Source organism: Geotrypetes seraphini, chromosome 10 (genome assembly GCF_902459505.1).
Source record: "Geotrypetes seraphini chromosome 10, aGeoSer1.1, whole genome shotgun sequence".
Taxonomy (NCBI): domain Eukaryota; kingdom Metazoa; phylum Chordata; class Amphibia; order Gymnophiona; family Dermophiidae; genus Geotrypetes; species Geotrypetes seraphini.
This window is the reverse complement of record NC_047093.1, coordinates 79,330,355-79,346,649: the sequence shown is the minus strand read 5'-3', so window position 1 is coordinate 79,346,649 and position 16,295 is coordinate 79,330,355. Positions and strand designations below refer to the sequence as shown.

Below are 16,295 nucleotides of genomic sequence, written 5' to 3'. Positions count from 1 at the left end.
CTAACAGGGCCTGCCTAATGCTCTAGATTTTCTGGGCCAGCACTAAAGGAGGTGAGAATGAAAACAGGTCCAAACAGAGAGATGACTCTCATATGTACTGCTCTCCTCCCCCCCACTCCCAAATTCTGTCTCCCATCTGAGGCAGATTCAGCCCTGTCCACTTGTGCCAGGAAAGAAACCAAATACACTACATTCAGAATATATTCTAGAATGTACAATAGGTTCTCTAAATATTTTACAAAACATTTAGGTTGGAGTTTTGTTTAATAGAAAATAAAATGATTCTACCAACTTAATAAAAGTACTCCAAAAATGCTTTTTGCCTGCTGGCCACTGGGGGGAGCCTAACCCTCAATTTTCTTATTTACACACTGTCTTGTTCAACTCAGAAGTATCTACCTATAAAACATAAATATTAAACTTACTTAAAACAGTAGTGCTTGTACAAAATTTGTTTACATGTTAGTTTGTATCTGTAGTTGTCTTTTTAACCTATTTTTTAAATCTTTCTTTTTTGCGTTACATACCTGATTTCTTATATTTTATGCCCAGTGTGTATCCACTCTCCAGGAAACATATATTTATAGTAGGAGATAAGCAGCAAAGACCTTTCTGTTGTACATTCTAGAATATATTCTGAATGTAGTGTATACACAAGCACAGTACATTTATTAAAGTATACAAACTGCAGATGATAAAACAAAGATGGTGCATTCAAGAGCAAAGAGAGCTGGTTTGTAATATAAGACTCTCCAGCACAGAATATATTCCAATTTTGCTGACACAAATGCATTATGAATATGCCCTACAAAGTGAACAACCTGTGAATCCAGATGTTAAGTCATAATTTTGTTTTACTTACCAGCTTTCTTCTCATATAAAAGATTTGCTGGTATTGCTGGGTTATTTCAGACTTGAAGTAACACTTTTGGTGAATCCAGAGCATTGCTTTGATTGCACTTGTTATATCCAGTGGGGTTCACGTGTGGTAAAAACCTCAGATAATAGCTGTAATGTCCTAGCTCTTGAACTAGCTGAAAGACACTAGTATTGTATCTATAATAGACAAGGACTAAAGCTTCTTTAATAACAATGTGAGAAATATGGATAATATATGTTAGATTTGTGAAATGTTTCACTTTTGTTTATGTAGATTAGCCAGAAAAAGTTGAAGAAATTTGAAAAAGAATATCATGCCATGAGAGAGCAGCAAGCCCAACAGGAGGATCCTGTAGAGAGGTTTGAGGTATTTCTTGATTAATTTTCATTTATATATATCTGGTACAGGAAATACCTTCCATCATGTTTGAGACAGAGCGTTTTAGCTAGATATTGACAAAATCTGGCCTGTTTCAGTGGTGTCAGATATTTCTGTATCCTAGCCTGAGATGGCTTTCCTTGAGCATATTAGTTATTTAAGCACTGTTAGCTCTTGGATAGGTTTTCATGTCACAGACATGAACTGGCATAATTAAAGCATCATGGTGAGCTGCATTCTCACCCCTCCAGAGAGTCCCTCAAGGCTGAGGCACATCATTGCAGTAAAGTAGAGACGCTAGCTTACATTGTTGCTGTAAATGAATGATGCGTTTCAGTTTCTAGTGTTCTTGGTCTGGTGCTTTTCATGTGTCTGGAATTCATTGGAAGTCATCTGTTAAAAACAAGAACTGCATGCTGGATTTATTTGCTACAGACTTTGCAAGTTACTAATTAATCTAATTAAATGTGTAACTTCACAGACAGGGCTGAGAATAGTTAATTAAAAATAGGAAATTTTGATGATCAATGTGATGTTTAGATAACAAACCAATTTCTTTCCTTATTTTCATTTAAGATGTTGGAGAGTACGTTGGTAGAAGTAATGACATGGCATATTTTTGACATGGAAAGGCATCTGAACCATTGAAATTTTATGGGTTTTATCACATTTCATTCTTTGTTTAGCGTGAAAACAGGCGCCTACAAGAAGCAAACATGAGGCTTGAACAAGAAAATGATGATCTTGCACATGAACTGGTTACCAGCAAGATTGCATTGCGAAAGGATTTAGATAATGTAAGTATTATGATGATTCTTAATCATGTCTTCTTGAGTGAGTCAGTACATAAGGCAGACAGATGCATTTTTTACACTTGTTGCTTTTGATTTTTATCAACTGCTTCTGACCAATTGATACCCAGCTCATTCAAGTCCTTTGCAACTGTTTGATGCCACATCTGTTTTGGCCTTGCTAGACCTCTTTTCCTTCTGGTTTCCAGTTCATCAAGTTTATCAAGTTTATTATGCAATTTGATTAATCGCCTATTCTACATTCTAGGCGATGTACAAACATAAATGAATAAATAAAAACTTGGGATAATTATTACATAGACAAATAATATTACATAATTACAAAAACTTACAATCATGAAACACTAGGAAATATATATTTAAAGGGTTACATTCTGTATCAAATTCTATATTTCAGGATTACAACAAAAGGAAGGGAGTAAAGTACAAATAAGAAGATATAAGGTTAAGAAGGAATGTAAAGTCATTTATTAACTAAAAACGTCATTGAAAAGAAAACTTTTAAGCTTAGTCTTGAATTTAGTTAAGTTCTTTTCTTCTCTAATATAGAGATGGAGATTATTCCAAGATTGTGGGGCGGTCACTGAAAAAATAGTAAGCCGTCTAGTGTTAATAACTTTCAATGAGGGAATAGCCAATAGATGTTGATCCTGAGATCTCAGTGTTCTTGTAGTTATATATGGAATTAACACTCTGAAAATGAATGCTGGGGTTTGAGACATTAGTGATTTGAAAGTAAGCAAACAGATTTTATATAAAATACGATGTGCGACGGGAAGCCAGTGGGATTCCTTAAGTAAAGGTGTGACATGGTCGAATTTATTTGCTTTATGAATTATTTTTATGGAAGCGTTCTGTATAATTTGAAGGTGTCTGATTTCTTTTTGGGATAGGCCCATAAACAAAGCATTACAATAATCTAGTTTGGAAATAATTAGGGAATGTATTAGAATATTTAAAGATTTTGCACATAAGAATTTTGCAACAGAACGAATTTGGCGTAATCTAAAAAAAGTAGATTTAACCACGTTACTTATGTGATCGTGGTATGATAATTTAGTGTCAAAAGTTATACCTAGGATCTTAATATTTTGGCGTATCTGCAGAGGTGTATGATTAATAGAAATTGGGAAGATTAGTGTGCTACAATCTTTCCAAGGAAAGAGCATAACGTTGGTTTTAAGGATATTTAGAGATAGCTTATTAACATCAAGCCAATGGTGAATTTGATCCAATTTCTCATTTATTGCTGTTATTTCTTGTGTGTTATTAGGGTCAATTGGGTGTAATATTTGAATGTCATCGGCATAGGCGTATACAGAAAATCCAATAGATTGACATAAGGTCAAAAGTGGAGCAAGCAATATGTTAAATAGTATTGGAGAAAGTATTGATCCTTGTGGTATACCATATGGTGCTGAGAAACTATTGGAGGTGGTGTTATTAAAAAAGACCTTGGACGAACGATTGTGGAAATAAGATTTGAACCAGTTTAAAACTTGATCAGTTATGCCGATGGACTGAAGCCTATGAATTAAAAGAGTATGGTCGATGGTATCGAAGGCAGAGGATAAGTCTAATGAGATCAAGACAACCGAAGAATGGTGATCTAAATGGTACAAAATTGTTGTGGTCAAACCTATCAAAGAATATTCAGTAGAGTGATTTTGTCTGAATCCTGTTTGATTTGGATGCAGGACATTAGTTTTTTCAATGTATTCTAATAATTGATTATACACGATTTTTTCCGTTATTTTTGCTAGGTATGGAATATTGGCTATTGGTCTATAATTAGATTTTATATCGGGGCCAATTTTTTGATCCTTAAGAACTGGTCGTATGGTCGATTTTTTCCAAGCTGTAGGAACATTGCCTTGTTGTAAGCTAATATTAATTAATGTGTGTATATAGGGACCAAAAATAGAGAAATATTTTTTAATGACGGTGGGTGGAATAGATTCCGTATAAGACCCTTTGAGGTTTACAGATTTGATAATCTGCTCTAAATCTTTAAGACTAGGCAGATTGAAATGAGAACATTTTGAAGATAATAATGATGACTTATCAAGATCTAATGTAGAAATAATTTGCTGATTTATTGTAAAATGTTTCCTTATATTTTGAACTTTCTCAACAAAGCAATCTGCTAATTCTTGAGCTGTTGGAAGAGGGTTAGATTCTTGGGGTAAGTTTTTAGTTTGGCGATTAATGGATTTTAAGATGTTATATAGCATAGATATATTTTTAGACTGTATAATTTGTTTAGAATAGTAAGCTGATTTTGCTTGGGTTATTCTTTCTTTATAATACGTTGCTTGTTCTTTAAATTTTATTAAGTTGTATGGATTTTTATTCTTCCTCCATATTCTTTCCAAAGAGCGAAGTTGTTTTTTAATTATGACTAACTCTGCATTAAACCAAGGATTGGTTTTCTTTCTTAATGAGATATTTTTTGTTTGGGTTGGGGCTAAATTGTCCATTAAAACTTGGGTAGTATTTTGCCAATTAAATACAAGATCGTCTAATAAAGGTGAATTAAGATTTCCAAAATCGAGGTTAAAATTTGATGCTATTAATTCTGATGAGAGTTTACTTAAATCTTTAAATTTCTTGATTTGAGAGAGTTCTATTGTTTTAGATAATGTAATTTGAAACGTAACAGTTAATAAGAAGTGATCAGACCATGGTAGTGGTTGAGAGGATTGGAATTGGATTTGAAATTTATTAGCTATAGATGCGGAAGTTAAGATCATGTCAATCGTATGACCCGCTGAGTGCGTGGGAACCGACAATAGAGGAAAAAGGTCAAGTAGTCTAAGATGTGAGAGAATGTCTTTTGTATAGTTGTTGTTAGAATCTTCAAAATGAATATTAAAATCACCTAAAATCAATGGATTATTGGTTGAAGAGCCAAAGTCAAATAGTAATGATTGTAGATGGTAAAGGTTGTTACTGTTGACAGGTGGAGGGAGATAAATCAGAAGGACGTCTAACCTAGGCTTTGTCCTTAAAGAAAATTGTAAATATTCTATTGGGGAGTTGAGCGAAGAAGCATCTAAGCTTTTAACTAAAGAGTTTCTAAAAATGACCGCTAAACCGCCTCCCTTCTTTTGTAAACGATGGTTGAATATAAAAGAAAAACCTGGGGGGCAGGCATAAGTAAGGTAGGCTTCGTCTCCCTGTTTGAGCCAAGTTTCTACCAAACAGAGAATATCGTAGGATGCTTCTATAATTAAATCTTTAACCAAATGATGTTTATTTTTTAGTGAGCGGATGTTTATTAATCCTATTCTCGTTTCTTTAGACTTTACAAAGTCAGAAGTTTTAATTTGAACTAAGTTAAGATTTTGAGAGAATGGAGAGATATTACAGGAGAGGTTTATATTGTTAAGTTTCAGAGGCCTATTCCCATAAAAAGCTGGAATTTGATAGGTATGGTCATTCATTATCAGATGGTCTTTAGGTAGAACCTGATGAAAAGATTTAGGGGTTATAATGAGACTTGAATAGATGTTAAGTATTAAAAAAGAATACCAGAATACTTTAGGAATTTGCTTACCTATGGTTAATTTGAGGTATGTCGTATATCTGGATGTTCGCGCACAAAGGAGCGCAATAAGGAGCAGGACCTGCTCCTTAGGTGCGCTCCTTTGGCGCGCGCAGGATAAAAGTAAAATCCAAGTAAAATAACAGAAACTTTAAAACTAAGCATAAAAAAACTTTAAAATAACTGGTTAAGACAAAGTGCCACGTGCAGATAACATAAAGTGCTGAAGTGCGCCGTAAAAGGCTTGAATTTAAAGGCCATGTACCGGGTTAACTAGTGGGCGGAGTCCTCAGCGTGCCGCCGCTATGCGGCGGCGAAACGTCAGAAGATAGACGGGTTAACTAGTGGGCGGAGTTCATAACTTGCTTTGGTATGCACTGTACAGCCCAGGGGCATACCTAGGGTATGTGACACCTGGGGCCGATCATTTTTTAAACCCCCTCCATATAAAAAGGGATTGGAGGAGCCCCCCCCCTAGGAGCTGCACCCATGATAGACCCCCCCCTCCCCTTTGGTATGCTACTGCCTGATACCTGGATCTGCCCTGAAGACTCTGCTTCAGCTGCCGCCCTTTATCATGGAGGGCACCTTTGCTCATGCCTTGCCCAGATGGTCATGGAGATTATGTTGGACTCTTATGCTTACCATCTTGTAAATATCAACCCCTTCTTCTGCCTTAATCTTATTGTCATTCTTCCTTTGAAGTTCACACCATCCGTCTATTTGCCACCTGTCTCTCAGAGTAGCAGTCATTTACCGTCCCCCTGATAAATCCTTCCTCAATGACTTTGACTCCTGGCTCTCCTTCTTTCTTGAACTCTCATCTTCCTACCTTATCCTTGGCGACTTCAACATTCATGCTGATGACTCCTCTGACTCCTATATGTCACATGAATCGCGCCTACAAAGGCGGTTTTGATGCCTAATGCTACTTCTGGCATTAGCCATGCCTACATTGGCGTTGGGCATCATAAATTGCCTCCGTAGGTGTGATTCTGGCACTATTTTTTTAGGTGCTAGTAGGCACCTACATTTATTTTTAAACCAGTTTTAAAGGGCCCCTACCGACACCTATCTTAAGGCACCATTTACAGAATCCAGGCCAAAAGGCATTAATATGCAATGCAAACACATAAAATCTATTATTAGAGCACTTAAACGTATTTCAGTAACATATATTTTTGCATAATTTCCTAGAAATTCCAGCTAGGTAAATAACATATTAGTTGTTGATTTTCCACATGAAATTGTACCATTTTTTTCCACTAGTGTTTTTTTTTAAATTACATTATGACATCTCCAAAATTGACACCCATCCCCGACTTTTGGCCACAGTTCAAAAACAAAATCAAAGCCTTTTTTTCAAAACAAAAGTACCCATTTTCTCCCAACAGTAACATCAAGGTAAGTAAAGGGGACTGAAGAGTTTTTAGGCAAATGATCAACTTACAGGCCATGGACCTGATGGGCCGCCGTGGGAGCGGACTGCTGGGCACGATGGACCTCTGGTCTGACCCAGCGGAGGCAACTTCTTATGTTCTTATATATATCCGCTCTCTTGGTACACTGATCTCCTCTCATGGTTTTCAATATCACTTCTATGCCGATGACTTCCAGATCTACCTCTCCACACCAGATATCTCTACAAGAATTCAGGCCCGAATCTCAGCCTGCCTGTCCGACATTGCTACTTGGATGTCTCACCACCAACTCAAACTGAATATGGCTAAAACTGAACTCCTTATCTTTCCACCTAAACACACCTCCCCCCTCTCACCATTCTCTATTTATGTGGTTAACACTATCCTCCTCCTTGTCTCATCAGCTTGCAAATTTCAGTTGATCTTTGACTCATCTCTCTTCTCCTCTGCTCAGATTCAACAAACTGCCAAATCCTGTCACTTCCTTCTCTATAATATTACCAAAATCCGTCCTCTCCTCTCTGAACACACTACCAAAACCCTTATCCATGCTCTCATCACCTCACGCTTAGACTACTGCAATGTACTTATCTCACCCGTCTCTCACCAGTTCAAGCCATTCAAAATGCTGCTGCATGACTCGTATTCGGTGAGCATCGCAATTCTCACATTACCCCTCTCCTCAAGTCAATTCATTGGCTCCCCATCCATTTCCAAATACAGTTCAACCTCCTCTTACTGACTTACAAGTGCATTCACTCTGAACCCCCCCAATATCTCTCTTCACTTATCTGTCTTCACAATATCTCTCTCCCTATGCTCCTCCCTGTGAACTTCGTTCATCGGGCAAGCCCCTCTTATCTGTACCCTTCTCCTTCACTGCCAATTCCAGACTCCGCCTCTTCTTTCTTGCTGCACCGTATGCCTGGAACAGGCTGTCTGAATCAATATGTCATGCTCCATCCATAGCAGTATTCAAATCCAAGCTAAAAGCCCACTTTTCTGAAACTGCTTTCAACTCTTAACTCCCACTCACTGCTGTCAGATACCTATACTACTACTATTAATTATTTCTATAGCATAATCTCCCCAACCCTGAGGTGTCCTGTCTGTCAAATTAGATTGTTAGATCTTCTGAACAAGGACTGTCTATTGTATATTAAATGTACAGCGTTGCATATGCCTTGCAGCGCTATAGAAATGATAAATAGTAGTAGTAGGTAGCTGTCTGTCTTATCGCTTTAGTTTTAACCTTACCTTGCCACTTAACATGTAGGATTTTTCTTAAGCTATATGAATCAAAACTGTCTAGTCTGATTAGAAGAATTTTCAGTACTGGCTAGGTATTTGCACTGTGTACTTGGGGCCTGTTTTAGTCATAATGGGGCCCAGGGCAGAAATAAAGAGGGAGCCCCTCTTCTACCTACCCGTCTCCCAATTTCCCCACCCACCTTCAAATGACTTTTTCACACACACAACATAGACAGACCTTCACCAAATACAGAACAATGGATCATAAATTACAAATAGAAATATGAATACCAAAATTGAACTGGAAACCCCAAAAAGTTAAACTCTGCAAGTACTTCATTTTGTATTGAACACAATCAGTGGCATAACCATGAGAAGGGGATGGGCCTCCCACTTTGAGCTTAGGCCCCCTCAAAATGAGCATCTCCCATGATGTAGCTGGTGGGGATTTTCAAGCCTCATCAGCTGATGACCATGACTCTGCAGCGTCTTAGTTCTCTTGCTTTTTTGTTCTTTTTTTTAGCTTTTTCAGCTAGGAGAGTGGACCGGGAGACACAGGGGAGGAAAGAAACCGGCAGGCAGAGGCAGAGGCAGAGGGGAAGCGGCGAGAGGACGCTCCGCCCACCCCAGCGCGTCAGAGGTCGGCTCAGCGCCCGGGCTCCCCCCTTAAAAGGCAGGGAGCCAGGGCACGAGGCAGAACTCTGCAGCGTCTTAGTTCTGTTGCATTTTTGTTCTTTTTTTAGCTTTTTCAGCTAGGAGAGCGGACCGGGAGACACAGGGGAGGAAAGAAACCGGCAGGCAGAGGCAGAGGGGAAGCGGCGAGAGGAAGCTCCGCCCACCCCAGCGCGTCAGAGGTCGGCTCAGCGCCCGGGCTCCCCCCTTAAAAAGCAGGGAGCCAGGGCACGAGGCAGAACTCTGCAGCGTCTTAGTTCTGTTGCTTTTTTGTTCTTTTTTTAGCTTTTTCAGCTAGGAGAGCGGACCGGGAGACACAGGGGAGGAAAGAAACCGGCAGGCAGAGGCAGAGGGGAAGCGGCGAGAGGAAGCTCCGCCCACCCCAGCGCATCAGAGGTCAGCTCAGCGCCCGGGCTCCCCCCTTAAAAGGCAGGGAGCCAACGGCGCACAGCCGTTCGGCGCGCAGCGAAGGCGAGCGGCAAAGGCGCTCGCCTTAGCGAGAGTGCCTTTGCGAAGGAGCCTCGGAAGGAGCCAGGAGCCCAGGCAGCCCAGCAGCAAATTCTAACTTCTAACTCAAAAAAATAAAAAAAGTACTTTACTTTTCATCTGTTCTCATTCTTCTCTTCTCTCTCTATTCCTTCAGCTAGCTGCACGCCGAGCACCACTCCTACACACCAAGGGACTTCAAGTACAAGAAGGGAGAAATGGAGGCTACAGGAACTCAGCGAGGCTTTTCAGTTTACTGCACCGGGTGTCATATGTATGATTACCTCCCCTCCGGGAGGCAGGCGTACATATGCGGTCGATGTCAGGAACTGGATAGCCTGAAGAAGGAGGTCGGGAGACTGCAAGTGAAGGTCCAGGAGCTGGAGGGACTTCGCACCATAGAGGAACCAGGCTGGGCAACTGAAGATACCACCAGAGAGTGCCACATCAATGAGCAGGTTAGAGAGCTCGAGAGATTCATTGAGGAGGCCTGCAGGATGGTGGAGGCACAGGATCACCAACAAGTCGGAAGGGAACCAACAGTCGGAAGACGGAATCCACCAGATGCCGGGGGGCAGGAACCAATATATGAAGGACAGATTCTACCAGATTCCAGAAGGGAAGGACGGATTTCAACAGGACCTTGCGGAGGAACTGAGCAGACAGAGGAGGCGGAGTCCCATCAGAATCCGGAGGAAGGATTGGCAGATCGAGTCACTGATATAGACCTGAGACCCAAGAGGAAGCTGAGAAAGGGGAAATCCGCAATCGTAGTGGGAGACTCAATCCTGAGAGAGGTGGACAGTCACATAGCAGGAGGCAGAGATGACCGACTAGTGACATGTCTCCCAGGGGTGAGAACTAAGGACATCACAGATAGAATCGAGAGAATCCTGGAAGGAGCTGAGACGGAGGACACAGCAGTGATAATCCACGTTGGAACCAACGACGTCTGCAGAAGGAACTACAACAGGACAACACTGACCGAGCAGTTCAAGATACTGAGGAGGAAACTGAAGCTGAGGACAAGGAAGATAGCCTTCTCAGAGATCCTGCCAGTACCGAGGGCGGATGCAAGAAGGCAGACAGAGCTGCAAGCAATTAATGGTTGGCTGAGGAGATGGTGCGAAGAGGAAGGTTTTCACTTTGTACGGAACTGGACAACTTTCCTGGGAAAGAACAAGCTCTACAGGAGGGACGGACTGCACCTAAGCACCGATGGGACGAGGAGGCTGGCACACAACATCCAGAACAACATAGACATGGCTTTAAACTGAGGAAAAGGGGAAAGCCGATAGTCGATCTAACATCGACACACCGGTCTAGAGTATCAAACAAGGATACTGGACCAGGAAAAGGCGATAGAGGGTTCGAGACTGAGTGGACAATTTTTGACAAAAAACCCAAGGACGCAAAGCAGGGGCCCAGGGAACTGACAAAACCAAAGAGCAAGAAATGGAGGAAACAGTTGGAAGGACATCCAAAAAAGGGGAAGCAGGCTGAGGACGAGATAGACACACCACAGGAGGGAGATGAGGACAAAACAGACACACCACAGGAGGAGGATAAACAAAGCGAGGCCCGGGGACTGGCAGCCCATGAGGGGGTAGGCAGGAACACCAAACCACGAGGAAAACCAACAAGGAAGGTAAACAACCGGGACTTAAATTACCTATACACAAATGCTAGGAACCTAAGAGCCAAAATGGAGGAGCTAGAAGTCATAGTCAGTAAAAAGGACATAGACATAATTGGAGTCACTGAAACATGGTGGTCTGAGAACAACAAATGGGATGTGGTCTTACCAGGGTACAAACTCTACAGGAGAGACAGGACACACAAGAAGGGTGGAGGAATAGCGCTATACATAAAGGACTCCATTCCTTCAACCAGGATGGAAACAGCAATAGGGGCGGACAACTTGGAGTCACTATGGGTTAAACTACCAGGAGGTAATGGAGCTGACATAAAATTGGGACTGTACTATCGCCCACCAGGACAACCGGAAGCAAACGACCAGGACCTGGAGACTGAATTAAGGCAGGTATGCAAAAGCGGAAATGTGGTAGTGATGGGGGACTTCAACTACCCTGGCATAGACTGGAGTATTGGACACTCAAACTCCACAAGGGAAACAAAATTCCTGGAAGCTATAAGGGACTGCTTCATGGAACAGCTGGTCATGGAACCAACAAGAGGAGAAGCCACTCTTGACCTAATCCTCAACGGGCTAGGGGGACCCGTAAAGGAGGTGGTAGTACTAGAGCCACTAGGAAACAGCGATCACAACATGATCCATTGCAAGCTAGAAATAGGAACACCAAAAGTAAAGAAAACCACATCGACAGCACTCATACAGAAAAGGGAACTACGAGGCCATGAGGAAAATGGTAGGAAAGAAACTCAGCAAGAGCTCAGGGAAGATGGAGACCGTAGAAGAAGCCTGGTCACTGCTCAAGGACACGGTACACGAAGCACAGAACCTGTACGTCCCCAGGTTTAGGAAAGGGTGCAAGAAGAATCGAACAAAGAACCCGGTGTGGATAACAAATGCAGTAAGAAAGGCGATAAGTGACAAGAAAGCATCGTTCAGAAAATGGAAAAAGGACCAAACCAAGGACAAACAAGATGAACACAAAAGGTACCAAAAGGAATGTCACCGAGTGGTAAAGAAAGCAAAAAGAGAATATGAGGAGAGACTAGCAGAGAAAGCAGGAAATTTCAAACCATTCTTCAAGTATGTGAAAGGGAGACAACCGGCCAGGGAGGAAGTGGGACCATTGGATGATGGAGACAAGAAGGGAGTGGTAAAGGAAGAAACAGAGATAGCTGAAAGGTTAAACAAGTTCTTCTCGTCAGTCTTCACGAGAGAGGACACATCCAATATTCCAGAACCCGAAGAGATCTTACATGGAGACCAGGATGGGAAACTGGTCAAACTAGAAGTAAGCCGGGAGAAAGTCCTCCGTCAGATAGACAGACTAAAAAGCGACAAATCACCAGGTCCGGACGGCATCCACCCAAGGGTACTAAAAGAGCTGAGAAACGAAATAGCAGAAACTTTTCGCAAAATATGTAACCTTTCCTTAGAAACAGGGGAGATCCCAGAGGACTGGAAAATAGCAAATGTCACGCCCATCTTCAAGAAAGGATCAAGGGGTGACCCGGGAAACTACAGGCCGGTGAGTTTGACCTCGGTTCCGGGAAAGATGATGGAAGCACTGATTAAGGACACCATCTGCGGCCACATAGAAAAAAATGGGCAGCTGAAGGCAAGCCAGCACGGCTTCTGCAAGGGAAGGTCATGCCTCACGAACTTGCTGTACTTCTTTGAGGGAATAAACAGACAGATGGATAAAGGGGAATCCATTGACATTATTTACCTTGACTTCCAAAAAGCCTTCGACAAGGTACCCCATGAACGGCTGCTTAAGAAGCTGTGGAATCACGGGGTGCAAGGGGATATCCACCGATGGATCAAACATTGGTTGGCAGGCAGGAAACAAAGGGTTGGAGTAAAGGGCCATTACTCAGAATGGCAATGGGTCACGAGTGGAGTCCCACAGGGGTCGGTGCTGGGACCGCTCCTGTTCAATATATTTATTAACGACTTGGAGACAGGGACAAACTGTGAAGTCATTAAATTTGCGGACGACACCAAACTCTACAGCAAGGTTAGAACCAAGGAAGACTGTGAAAACCTGCAAAGGGACTTAACGAGATTGGAAGACTGGGCAAAAAAATGGCAAATGAGTTTTAACACTGAGAAATGCAAAGTCATGCATGTAGGGAAAAAGAACCCGATGTTCAACTATAAAATGGGGGGATCGTTGCTGGGGGTGAGCAAACTTGAAAGAGACCTGGGGGTGATGGTAGACACAACATTGAAAGCATCAGCACAGTGTGCGACAGCCTCAAAGAAAGCGAACAGAATGTTGGGTATCATCAAAAAGGGTATCACGACCAGGACGAAGGAAGTCATTTTGCCGCTATATCGGGCGATGGTGCGCCCACATCTGGAGTACTGTGTCCAGTACTGGTCGCCATACCTCAAAAAGGACATGGCGGTACTTGAGGGAGTCCAGAGAAGAGCGACAAAGTTGATAAAGGGTATGGAAAACTTCTCATATGCGGACAGATTGGAAATGCTGGGGCTGTTCTCTCTGGAAAAGCGGAGACTTAGGGGAGATATGATAGAAACCTTCAAAACCATGAAGGGTATAGAGAAGGTAGACAGGGACAAATTCTTCAGGCTGTGGGGAGCCACAAGCACAAGGGGGCACTCGGAGAAATTGAAAAAGGACAGGTTTAGAACAAATGTTAGGAGGTTCTTTTTCACTCAGAGGGTGGTGGACACATGGAACACGCTCCCGGAGGCTGTAATAGGCCAGAGCACGCTACAGGGGTTCAAGGAAGGTCTAGATAAGTTCCTAAAAGATAAGGGGATTGAGGGGTACAGAAAGAAGTAGAGGTAGGTTATAGGATTAGACAGAAACCACTTCACAGGTCACGGACCTGATGGGCCGCCGCGGGAGCGGGCCGCTGGGCGCGATGGACCTCTGGTCTGACCCAGTGGAGGCAACTTCTTATGTTCTTATTTCCTCCCCCTCCTCAGGTCCAGTGACCAGAACTTTCAAAGTTCTGTAGCTCGCAGCAGTATTACAAAGCTGCTGCCTTCCCTCCCCTCCCCCCTTCCTGTTTGACTTTCATGTATGCATGAAAGCATTAGCAGTTTGAGGATACTGCCACTAGCTATCAAGCTTGGAGACTTCTGGTTGCATTCAGGTAGGGAGAAAATTTGGTGGCCATCCATTCCCCTCAAATCAGCTATATGGCTATGCCACTGAAAACAATACAAAAATATTTCTGATGCATATATCCCAAAGATAATATATTCCAGTTAATACATTCAAAATAAAACACTTTTTTCTACCTTGTTGTCTGGACATTTTGATTTTCCATCATCTTGGTCCCAGTTTCTCTTTCTGGTTTTTGTCTATCTTCTACTAATTTTCTTTACAGTTTTTGCTGTCCATTTTTTTCTCCACTCTTGCTCCATTTCCCTCACTATGCCTACTTATGGGGATCACACCGCCTGTCTCCAACATATTGATTTTTCCTTTTCAGCTTTCCTCCCTTTTTTCTGCCTCTGTCCATTCAGTTCTCACCCTTCTTTTTTTAAATTTTCAGCTACCTGTCAATTTTCCATCTCCTCTTGAGTTCCTAGCTCTCCCATTTCCCATATCATTCCTTTTTCAGTCTGCTATTTACTTCTTTCTATTCCCCATTACCACATTTCTACCACTGTCATCTCCCTTTTGACTTCTTCCACATGGCTCACCTCTTCCAGAATCCCCCTCTCTTTCTCCATGTGTTAGTCTATATCTCCCTGTCTCTTTCTATCCATCCCTTAGCATCTTCTTATCCCACCTCTCTTCCCTTCTACCCTCCCCAGGGCCGCCATCAAAAATTTCTGGGCCCCTTACTGAGCAATCCTATTGGGCCCCCCACACACCCCTTCCCCCCCGACCCCCCCTTCTTCCATGGGTCGAATACACACATATTTTTCTCTGTCGCCACACTCTTTGACCAAAAGATTTGTAAGCCTGCAACCACGTCAAGGTAGACTCTTTCAGCAGGGCCCTAACCTAACCTAAACTAAACTAATCTATACCTATCTATTCTAAACTAACATATGTCTAATACTGAACTAATAACAAACTAACAAGCATCTGCATAATAAATAACTAATAAATAATAGTGCTAGTAGCTATAATTCACTTTTGAATGTAAAATCTCAGTTAAGGATTTCTTTTGACCTTTGTAGGCCAGAAGTAGATCACAATTGCACTGGAGGTCTCTGTTGCAGGATTAGCTGCTCTAATCGGATACCATCGAACAGAAAAAGAATTCCGATCGATATTGATCAAACGGATTAATAAAAATGTACAAAATTATTTACAATCGATTATTTAATTGATCAGAACTGATTGATCTGACAAAATAATTAATGTGTCTGCTAGCCCTTACATATCTGACCGAGCACATATCTGAACATACACATCTGAGCGCATATCTGAACATACACATCTGACCGTATATGTGAGCGCATAAACATACACATCTGAGCGCATATCTGAACATACACATCTGACCGTATATGTGAGCACATATCTAAACATACACATCTGAGCGCATATCTGAACATACACATCTGACCATATATGTGAGCACATATCTAAACATACACATCTGAGCGCATATCTGAACATACACATCTGACCGTTTATGTGAGCGCATATCTAAACATACACATCTGAGCGCATATCTGAACATACACATCTGACCGTTTATGTGAGCGCATATCTAAACATACACATCTGAGCGCATATCTAAACATACACATCTGTATGATCCCATCCTCCTCAGCTTGCCTATAGCTGCATCATGCATGTTAAAAATGTTTGATATGTTGATATGTGCACCTTCCTTCCTTCCCATCCATCCTCCTCAGCCTGTCCTTACACATCCACAGCTGATGATAAATAAGTGCATATGAGCACATCATTAACATGCAGCTATGGATGAATATATAATGATGTTATGAGTGTGCACCTCTTCCTTCCCATCCTCCTCAGCATTTCACATACAGCATGTTACATTACACAGACTTTGTGTAATGTAACATGCTGTATGTGACATGCTAAGGAGGATGGGAAGGAAGAGGTGCACACTCATAACATCATTATATATTCATGAATCAATCTGATAATCATCACCACCAGGCTGTGTGTGTTATGGGATGGAGGAAAAAAGGTACATGGGATGGAGGAAGAAAGGTGCATGTT

The 16,295-nt window shown here is 41.8% G+C and overlaps 1 protein-coding gene across 1 annotated transcript in view; it reads left to right on the top strand.

Moving 5' to 3' along the window:
• The window catches only part of RABGAP1 (RAB GTPase activating protein 1), a 539,836-nt gene that overhangs the window by 461,488 nt on the left and 62,053 nt on the right, over positions 1-16,295 (top strand). The window contains exons 20-21 of the mRNA XM_033960742.1: positions 1,154-1,246; positions 1,945-2,055. Of these exons, the coding sequence (XP_033816633.1) occupies positions 1,154-1,246; positions 1,945-2,055 (204 nt within the window). The remainder of the gene's footprint in view (positions 1-1,153; positions 1,247-1,944; positions 2,056-16,295) is intronic.